Genomic DNA, 11,132 nt, shown 5'->3' with positions numbered 1-11,132 from the left:
ATAGATTATCTAGGTAAATAATATACATATTTGAAATACTTCGATTTTTGGCAATGCGACGTGATAAGACATGTCAGCATTCCCCTTAAAGTCAAAGAATTTTATTTATGTACCATTAATTTTCTTTGATTACTAAATACGTATTTTTATGCAACTTAATTCGATACCACATTATTTTCGTAATCATCTACATGTTTAATAATGATGCATTTAATTTGACCAGAACAAGACCTTTGGCTGCAATCACATAGATCTTATATTTTAATATAATTAAAGACTAAATAATTGCGATCCGCAATATCCACATGCATAATATAATTCAAGATAATACGGTGTTTTAGAAATAAAACAATAAGTTCGGTTTACGAATTATTTATTGAACACAAGAGCTTAGTGCCTTAAATAAACTTATGAGTAGACATGGTATAAAGCTTTACAATGTCATTTGTTCTTAAATATTCAAATAGATAGAACCAGTATGTTACGGTATACGCTGATCCTTATAAAAGCAAATCGCAATGATAATAATAAGTAAAGCAATCTAGTGATGATCGTATCGATGTACATGGTTAACACCTTCATCAAACATATCAAGTTGACAACACCATAAAACCTTATGATGCTCGATTTATTTTCAATATAAGTCATTTCAAAAGTAATAATGACTCCGTTTAGTAACTATTCATATCAGTCAAATATCATAGCCTTACTACATCTACTTAAACCGAATAACTAAACTAAGTTACAAAAATAAATTTACGTATTTAGCTTTGGTAATTTTTCAAATGCGTGTATTTCTGTTTAAAATGAGTAAAAACAATATTATGTTATCTTACTGAGTATGTGTTAATTGTGTTATTTATATACTTTGTACATGTTGAAGTTTTTATAATTGCGTACCGATGAATGAGAAATGGTTCTGCGATGCTAGGTATGTTGTTGCGAAGACAATGCATTCGAAAGCTGCGTATGTTTCCTTCACTACTAATAACAATACATATCACAATTTACAACATGCAGTATAATAAGTGGCCAAATAAGTGACGGCTTCGTTATTTAAAGGAATATGTATCATGCTACGATTGCAGCCTAAACTTTGCGACCACGAGATAGTCAAATACAATAAGATACCGACTATTCACGACGAACATCCATAACATTCAGTTAGAGATGAGTTAATTATATAGTTTTCTGTCTACAATGTGTCGGCCCCAGCATGATATGATGCACTCCATAAAGATTTCACTTATTATTTTATAATATAGCAAAAATATTTGTTAGATACAGGTGTCACAGAAAATAGTATTCATGTAGGAACGCAGAGGAAGAGCAGCACCTCTAGCACGAATATATATCGTATCGCAACATAATGGTCTCGTAGGAGTAAATTTGTTGTATATTTTAACAGAGCCTCATGAGCGTTTTTTTTTTACTCTTTCACGGCGAGTGGCCTCACTGCACCTAATGGTAAACTGATAAGAGATGACTATCCCGCGGCAGTCGAGAAAATTATGCCGGCCTGTTGGAACCGAATACATAGTGTGTTCAAAAAGTATCGCGAATTTTGTGTATTTTCAAAAAATATTTATTTATTCGTGAATATCTATTTTGTCCCCTTCAGAATAACCCCCCTGGGATATTATACACTTGTGCCAACGTATTTCCCATCTTCGAAGCACTTAAAAAAAATCATTTTTTTGTATCTTGTTCAGCTCCTCCTTCGATGCCGTCTTTATCTCGTCAATCGTGGCGTAGCGTCGTCCTTTCATGGCCCTCTTCAGTTTCGGGAACAAGAAAAAGTCACAGGGGGCCAGCTCTGGGGAATACGGTGGCTGCGGTATCATTAGTATGTTGTTTTTGGTCAAGAAGTCGCGTACAAGCAGCGATGTGTGAGCGTTATCGTGGTGCAAAAGCCAATTTTTGTTTTTCCACAAATTCGAGCGTTTCTGGCGGATTGTACGCGCAAATTGCGCATAACTTGCAGGTAATATTCCTTTTTCACCGTTCTACCCTGTGGCAAGAAATCATGATGCACCACGCCCCTGCAATCGAAGAATACTGTAAACAAAACTTTCACATTCGACCGAACTTGGCGTGCTTTTTTCGGTCTTGGTTCATGCGGCAGCTTCCATTGAGATGATTGAGCTTTGGTTTCCACGTCATAACCATAAACCCACGATTCATCACCAGTTATGACCCTCTGGAGCAAAATCGGGTCGTCACGGACAGATTCCAACATCTCATTAGCAATGTTCATGCGATGCTGTTTCGAAAATCGAAGACGAACCAAAACACGTGCAAGCAAAGCAGCTGTCAACAATTAACTGAACATTCGAATTGGCCGAACTTGTCAGCATAAGTGAGAGAATTATGTACCAATATAACGCCACAAAAAAATCGAAATTCGAATATACGTAACCCGCGAAAATTCAAAATTCGCGATACTTTTTGAACACACCTCGTATACACGGGCTGATCCCGGAACGCGACACACTTACGCAGGCCACTGTGGCGGGTTTTAACACCTTGTGTGGGGTGGTCCCTATCCGGGCAGATAAATATATCCTACCACCAACAAATTAATTAAATTAAAGTATTTGGTAGATACTAAGACACGGCAGCTTTAACATTGCGCGCGTGTAAGCATCGAATAATAAATCACGTAACCATGGTAACAGTAAACTTAAAATACATGGGAATCAGCAGTATGTTTGAATATGTTATTTAACTTATATTATTGTCAAACAACTATGTATTATAATCAATAGATGAATGTTAACTTACTCGATACGAATACTATACGTTATTGCCTAAATTCCTGCTAGGGATTTAATGCTAGGCATCTGAATTATTCTCTGGATTTTATGTGATTATTATTATCGCAGCGATAGCCTTGTTGGTTGTGGAACGGACTGCCGAGACGAATGTTCGCAGGTTCAAATCCCAAGGACACACACCTCTGACTTTTTTTTAAAAAATATGTGTGTATTCTTTGTGAATTATTGCTTGCTTTAACTGTGAAGGAAAACATCGTGAGGAAATCTGCATACCTGAAAAATTCTCTACAGGAATTTTCGAGGATGTGTGAAGTCTACCAATCCGCACTAGGCCAGCGTGGAGGACTAAGGCCTAATCCCTCTCAGTTTTCAATTTCATGTTTCATTTTATGATATTTTCATATTAATAAATGTTTTAATCTACCTTTTTCTAAAAGACATTAACATTTTTTAAATTTATTTTTCTGTCCATACGTTGAGATCGTAATATGGACAGAAAAGGACGTAGTTGACATGGAATATTATTATTCTTAATAAAATTCACCGAATAAAAATCCGATCACATTTGCAAACTAGTTAAAAATACTGTTGGCGACGCAAATCCTTTTTGGTAAAATATAGTTTAGTTTTAAATTTTTGAATTTCGATTCGTCAATGTAATGTCTTTTATGTTCTTAGTTGTCAGTTGAGATTTTTTATATTTTTCGTCGTATGTGAGTAAATTATTTTATTATAACGCCTAGTTTTAATCCTTAACTGGTTGAGTACTGGCTCATCTTTAACAAGTGGTCTTCGAGCCGGATCTGCAGAATATTATGTTCCGCACACCGCAAAAAATGACCAGGAAAACGCGCCGTGGCCCACAAGAGAAATTGCCGAAAAATGTTGACTCTGAACAAGGGATCTCCACAAACATGGATCAGGCAACAACGGAAGGACCCTCAAAGGAAAATGGTGCGCAGCCAATAGTACCACCAAGTATTCCCGAACTTGATGCAACTTCTGAGCCAACTCGACACGTTCCAGATCCGCTCGCAAAAGCAATGTCTTCACGCAGAAGTCAGGTATCATCCAAGTCTTCTATAAACATCATAAAAAAAGAAATTGCAATTGGAAGCGGAACAACGGAAGGCACGCATCGAAATGGCCCTCATCGATCGGGAAACAGAGTTAAAGCTGGCGGAACTTGAAGAGGAGACCTACATTGATTACAGTCCACAAATTGAAGAAGAAGTTAATAGGTCTCAACTTCAAGTACAAGATTGGATAGAAAATCTTCAAACTACATTCGAGGTACCACAAAAGGACCAGTTCACCCCCGATCATGGTAAAACAGCGGGTCAACTGCACCAGGTATCGCCAATACTTGTAGCTACGAAGAACAAAACACATACGACCACGTCAAAAGGCCCTGTACCACACACGTACAGCTCAAGCAATGCTGTAGACATGCTTGCTATGGCAATTAAAAACCTCACAAGTGCCACTGCCAATAAAACCAATGCCAGTTTACTGAGCCGCATGTCAACACCAAAAGATTTACCGGAATTTGCTGGCGATCCAATGGAATGGCTCCAGTTTAAGCAGGCGTATGAGGAGTCCACTGAGGTGTGTAATTTTACGGACAAGGAGAATTTATGGAGGCTACGTAAGTGCCTTAAAGGGTCGGCGAAGGAATCAGTTAGTGCTTTGTTTATCAGCGCCACGTCACCTGCGAAGGTTATGTCGACATTGGAGCTGCTGTATGGGAACCCTGACTGCATAATATCCCGTATTATAAACGACCTTAAAAACTCCCGCCGCTGCACCAGGACTATCAAAAAGACTGTGTGACATTTGCAGTGAAAATTCAGAATTTTGTAGAGGCAGTTCGAGCTGTTGGACGTGAAGAATACCTATTTGGGGTAAATATTGTATCTATCATTTTATCCAAGCTGCCTCCAATACTTATTTCAAAATGGTCAGATTACAGCTATAAATTTATAATAGAAGGAACTAAACCGCGGCTAATAATAATGTCTGAATTTTTACAAGAAGAGGCCGTAAAATTATCAACAACCGCGAGCATCATCACCAACATTCGACATGTCCCTTCAAAATACCAAAGGGAAAATACAACCCGAGCTATATCACATACATTCGCAATTCAAGAAAACGAATCCCAATGCCGATTTTGTAAAAAGTCTGTTCACATACTAACCGAATGCAAAGAGTTCAAGAAAGCGCTACGTAATGTCAGATGGCAATTTGTCAAACGTCACGGAATTTGTTACAAATGTCTATTATCTCGCCATGAGCGCAATACATGCCCAGCGCCTTCCTGTGACAAAAATAATTGCGGTCAACCCCATCATCGCCTTTTTACACTACACCGTGAACGTGGTTAATCGAGAAAACGATCAACGTACCCATCGACCATCTATATCAATAGCTACGGATGCACGTCACGAGCCCGAGCTACGAGGTACTTCTCCTGCATCACAGTCGTCACCGTCACCAGCTACGGAAAGTGTAACGTATATTAGTGCGAGTGATCGTAAAGTATTGCTAAAAGTGGTTCCTGTTCGTATACACGGTCCTTTCGGTGCAGTGAATTCGAGTGCATTGTTAGATGACGGGGCAACTGTATCGTTCATAAGCGCTAGCCTCGCAGAACGTGCAGGACTACACGGGCGCCGGGAAACAATGCATGTGCGTGGTGCTTGGACTGATAACGAACTGGTTTGTGAAACAACAATTGTTAATATGGACCTTAGTGGTATAGACAATAAGGTGTATAACATAAGAGCTCGTAGTATCAAGGAGTTAAACTTGCCTTTGCAAAAATTCGATTTTGTTAAATGTTATAATTATAGCCACTTAAGCGATATAAAGAATGATTTATGTACCGTTGATTTAAAACCTGAAATGTTAATTGGACAGGATAATTACCATTTGCTATTGCCCTTAGAAGTAAGGTTGGGTAAATTAAATGAGCCGTCCGCTACACTTACCCCTCTAGGCTGGTGCATTCACGGTAGTCTACGTGTGCCGCAGAACGAGCGCAAATCGACAATCGCCACTGCTCTCACTGTATTTGAGAATGCAGAGGATTCTATGTCGTACGAGGTCGGTTTGCAGCATCTTCATGAGGAAGTCAGACGTTCCTTTGCCTTAGATTCACTAGGAATTTCAGCAACTATGCCGCGTCAAAATGCTGATGACGTACGCGCTATCGCTGAACTGGAACGTACTGCCCTTCTCAAGGACGGTCGTTGGTATGTTTCTCTACCGTGGAAAGATAAGGAGTGTAAGATGCCAGACTCTTACACTGCCGCTGTAAGAAGGTTCCGAGGTATTGAAAATAAAATGGAGAAGGATTTAGGTTTTGCTTACAGGTACAGAGAACGTATTCAACATCTACTGGAAAATGGATTTGCTAGAGTACTTGAGGACTCCGCGCCCACTCCCCGGACATGGTATTTACCTCACTTCGGAGTGGACAATCCGAATAAAAAGAAATTACGTCTGGTATTTGATGCTGCGGTGAAGGTGAAAGGTTCGTGTCTTAATGATTACTTACTCACGGGCCCCGATTTGTTGTCATCTCTATTTGGTATAATGTTACGTTTTAGAGAGAATAAAGTAGCAGTAACAGGTGACATCAAAGATATGTTCTTACGCATAAAAATTCATGACGAAGACCAAGACGCATTTAGATTTATTTGGCGAAATAGTCCTAAAGAAAATATTAAGACGTATGTAATGACATCACTAATTTTTGGAGCTAATTGTTCCCCTTTATAGCTCAGTTTATAAAGAACAAAAATGCACAGCGCTATGTGTCAACCTTACCGGCCGCTGTTAAAGCAATAACGAATTCACACTATATGGATGACTATATAGATAGTTTACCTGATGACGAGTCAGCAATAAAAATGGTAAAAATATAACTAATATCCACTTATCAGGTGGTTTTGAGATTCGAAACTGGACTAGTAATAGCGAAGCTGTGTTGAACTCTATACCTGAAGCATCCTTAGGCACTGCAGCCATAAAGTTTAAAACTCATCAGCAGTTCGAAGGAGAGCGTATTTTGGGCCTGATATGGTATCCCAAAGATGACGTATGGGGTTTTGATGTGTCTTTGAAACGGATACCCGAAAGCATTATTCATGGTAAGGAGCGCCCTACGAAACGGTTAATGTTAAGAGTAGTAATGTCTATTTTGATGTTTTAGGTTTCCTATCGCCATTTACTATACAAGGAAAAATTATGCTACAGGATACGTGGCGTCTTAATATTGGATGGGACGAATATATATCAGATGATATTTACGGTAAATGGTGCAAATGGATTAATTTACTTAAGTCTATTCGTGACTTACGCATACCGAGGTACTATCAGGCGCCATTAACAATAAGGCGAGATAGCCAGCCGGCCACGAACCTAACACCTTGCGATTCGCCAGTACTCATCGGACTCACTATGCCGCCGACACCTCCGCTCGCTACGACCGGTGAGGGAAACTCCGTGACAGAGTCCGCAGATGTTATGTCAATGAATATCGGCTATGACAACCTACAATTGCATGTGTTTAGCGACGCATCGAGTAAAGCAATGTGTGCGGTTGCATTTTGGCGCTGGAACATTAATGAAAAAATTTATGTCTCATTTATAGCAAGTAAGTGTAGAGTCTTACCTGTTAGGCCTATAACCATCCCGAAAGCTGAACTTGAAGCAGCTCGCCTGGCAGCTAGATTGGCGAATAATATAATAAGGGAGCATAGATTAACTCCAACCGTTAGATATTTTTGGTGTGATTCAACCACAGTTATCCATTGGATTCGAAACAATACACGGAAGTATAAAACATTTGAAGCTAATCGCCTAGGTGAGATAGATAACTTGACCCGTATACATGAATGGAAATATGTTCCTACGAAGTTAAACGTTGCTGACTTAGGCACCCGAGAATCTTTTGATTGTTCTGTCTTTGAAAGCGAGTGGTTTACGGGACCAGCTTTTTTATACAATGACATGTCTCAGTGGCCTCAGGATCTACTCAATTATGAATTGGTTGATGATAATCTGGAACACGTAGCGGTTACACATATGGAATCGGAATCATCAGTAACGTTATATCACTTACCTGTACCTGATCCTCTACGGTTTTCTTCCTGGCTACGTTTGAAGAGGTCTGCAGCTGCACTGCTAAGATTTGTCGATAAATGCAAAAGACTTCCTGGACAGTTAGACTGCAAGATGATGGATCGAGCAGAATGCTTACTGTTGAAGAGTGCTCAAGCAAAATCATTCCCTATTGAGATAACCGCTTTGACACGAGGTAAACCTGTACCTAAAAATAGTAAATTACTTACCTTGTCACCCTTTTTGGATAATCACGGCGTAATGAGGGTTAATGGGCGGATCAACTCTGCTCTCGGCGTGGACCTAGAAACGAAAAATCCTGTAATATTAGACGGACGACACCCTGTGGCAAAATTAATTGTTCGGCATTTCCACGTAATGGCCGCTCATGGAAACCAAGAATCCGTGGTGAATGAGCTGAAACAAAGATATTGGCTTTTAAAACTTAGACCTACAGTAAAAAACGTTGTGTCTCAATGTATGTTGTGCAGGATTCGCAAAGCTAGACCACAAGTACCCAGGATGGGAGATTTACCTTTCGCCCGAGTAGCCCATCACAATCGTCCATTTACCTTTTGTGGGTTAGACTTATTCGGTCCTCTGGAAGTTACAGAGGGAAGGCGACGAATGAAAAGATACGGAGTGATATTTACATGTTTGACGGTTCGAGCCGTACATATCGAATTAGTGGGATCGCTCACTGCGGACTCCTTAATTTTGGCCTTGCGACGTATGGCGTCGAGGCGCGGTTGGCCGCGACACATATATTCGGATAACGGAACAAATATGCGAGGTGCCGATAAGGAGCTGCAGAAATCTATTCAAGAAATAGATACAGGAGTTTTAAAAAATGAGGGTGTTAATAATGGATTTGATTGGACCTTTATTCCTCCGGCGAGTCCCCATTGGGGTGGGGCATGGGAAAGATTAATAAGAACCATCAAAACTTCACTGAGAATTATATTAAAAGAACGTGCTCCAAGGGAAGAAGTTTTAAACACCTTCATGACAGAGGTGGAAAATATTGTGAACAGCCGTCCCTTGATGCATGTTAGCGTCGAGGCAGGTGACGTAGAGTCACTCACGCCAAACCATTTCCTTATTGGAACGTCATCAAATCTGCCTATATTAGGAAGTTTTAATGACACGGATTTCTGTCTGCGCCAACAATGGCGTAAAGCTCAAAGGTTAGCTGACATGTACTGGCGTAGATGGGTAAGGGAGATCCTTCCTGATCTCATACCAAGAGGAAAATGGTGTGGAGAGCAGAAACCCCTGCAAGTTGGCGATCTCGTTTTGGTTGTAGACCAAGATTTACCGCGTAACGTTTGGCCAAAGGGTCTTATTACCAAGTTATTTCCAGGAAAGGATGGTCGAGTACGGGTAGTAGAGGTCAAAACCAAGACGGGATTTTGGCGGCGTTCTGCGGCGCGCGTCGCTCGTATTCCTCTAGATGTGGAATGCTGTACCAGCATTGGGGTGGGGAGTGTTGGCGACGCAAATCCTTTTTGGTAAAATATAGTTTAGTTTTAAATTTTTGAATTTCGATTCGTCAATGTAATGTCTTTTATGTTCTTAGTTGTCAGTTGAGATTTTTTATATTTTTCGTCGTATGTGAGTAAATTATTTTATTATAACGCCTAGTTTTAATCCTTAACTGGTTGAGTACTGGCTCATCTTTAACAAATACTATCTGAATAGTTTATAATTAAGTATATGATAAGGGGCAAAAAAGTAAATACGAAAATCCAAGAAATTTATGGAATATTCTGGCGTACAACTTAACACTATTTTCTGAAACACCCGGACAGATCTATTTACCATAGACATTAGTATTTTTGATCTTATTAATAAAATATAATTTAGTAGTGTTGCGTTTTATTTTGAGTGTTGCGTTACACTAAAACCCCTAAGTTTATTAATAATCATTTTGAGTAGATAAATACTATTTTTGGCAATTTATAATATTCATATGATATTTTACAATACGTATATACGCATTAATATTTAATGATATCTGTTAGTTGTCCCAAATTTGACTACTTATATTTATGATATTGGTCTTGTGTGCGTATGATCACACTTATTTGTTGCTACTCTCTTGGCTCACGGAAAAATAAATAATTTATGTTAAATCCTGAAAGGTGTAAAATGCACTAAAAGTTATATAATTTGAACCTCTTATAGCTGAATTTAAGACTTATACATTTTTGATTGCGACTCCACAACAGCTGCACTCATTTGTAAATTTGTTTTTCGTGAATAGACCAAACTACAATTTTTTCAAACTGTGACAGCTTTGTAGTACAAAAATACATCGATAGACAGGAATCTATTATATTGAAATCACGTTAATTATAAGTGACTTTCCAATTCAGAATTTTCTATATTATACATAATATGTAGGTAAATTTACACAGTTCAATATTAGCTACTTTGGAAATTACGGTCATAATTTATTATGTATTAGTGTCTAATAAATTGTATTAAAAAAAACAGAATTTAATGTAAATAAATAATATTTATATAAAGTTAAATCCAGGTAGATAGTAACCCAGTTTTAATTCCTTTAACCCTTTTAAAAAGGGTCCAAATCCATACGCGCACTAATTGCTTTAAATAAAAATATGAAAATGTCGTAGTAGGCAGGTACTATTTACACAGTTCTATAAAAGGCGTCCATTATTTTCTATATATATTTTGTTTTGTGCATTAATAAAGCAGGGCTGTAGCTAGACTTGAATTTAAGGTAGGGCAGCAGTGGTTACAGCTTGGGCGGAATTAAAAATGTAACTATATCTGATCTGGTCAATCGATTTTTGGCTTTCTTGACTTGTAAACGGGACTGCGTCAGGTTAATACTTAGGTAATTGTTGGGGTAATATATAGAGTGTAACAAAATTCCTTTAAACCTCGAAAGAGGGTTCTCTTACTATGGGACCAACTTCCAAATAGTGAAATAAAAAACCCGCTGGTCCACACATTTTGATTGAGTAATTATATATAATTTAGTTGATTACTAAGGTAGGGCATTAGTATTTTAAGGTAGGGCATTGCCCTACAATGGTAACCCCCCCCCCCCCCCCCCCCAGCTACAGCCCTGTAATAAAGACTATAAATAACTCGGATTAAGTGTATAGAACAGTATACGGCTGTTACTTACTATCAATTCAAACAACCATTTAAATCTAAAATATCTGGAAACAAGGAACAAAGTATTTATAT

The 11,132-nt window shown here is 38.6% G+C and overlaps 1 protein-coding gene across 1 annotated transcript; it reads left to right on the top strand.

Moving 5' to 3' along the window:
* The first annotated feature begins 3,920 nt into the window (after positions 1–3,920).
* LOC119190894 lies at positions 3,921–4,610 on the top strand. Its single transcript, XM_037444163.1, has one exon. It carries the CDS (start codon positions 3,921–3,923, stop codon positions 4,608–4,610), a length of 690 nt encoding a protein of 229 aa, XP_037300060.1.
* The last annotated feature ends 6,522 nt before the right edge of the window (positions 4,611–11,132 follow it).

Source organism: Manduca sexta, chromosome 27 (assembly GCF_014839805.1).
Source record: "Manduca sexta isolate Smith_Timp_Sample1 chromosome 27, JHU_Msex_v1.0, whole genome shotgun sequence".
Taxonomy (NCBI): domain Eukaryota; kingdom Metazoa; phylum Arthropoda; class Insecta; order Lepidoptera; family Sphingidae; genus Manduca; species Manduca sexta.
This window is presented reverse-complemented; position numbering and strand designations above follow the sequence as displayed.

Coding starts and splice junctions, on each gene's coding strand:
- LOC119190894 (XM_037444163.1), top strand. CDS start 3,921: ATGGCCCTCATCGATCGGGAAACAGAGTTAAAGCTGGCGGAACTTGAA.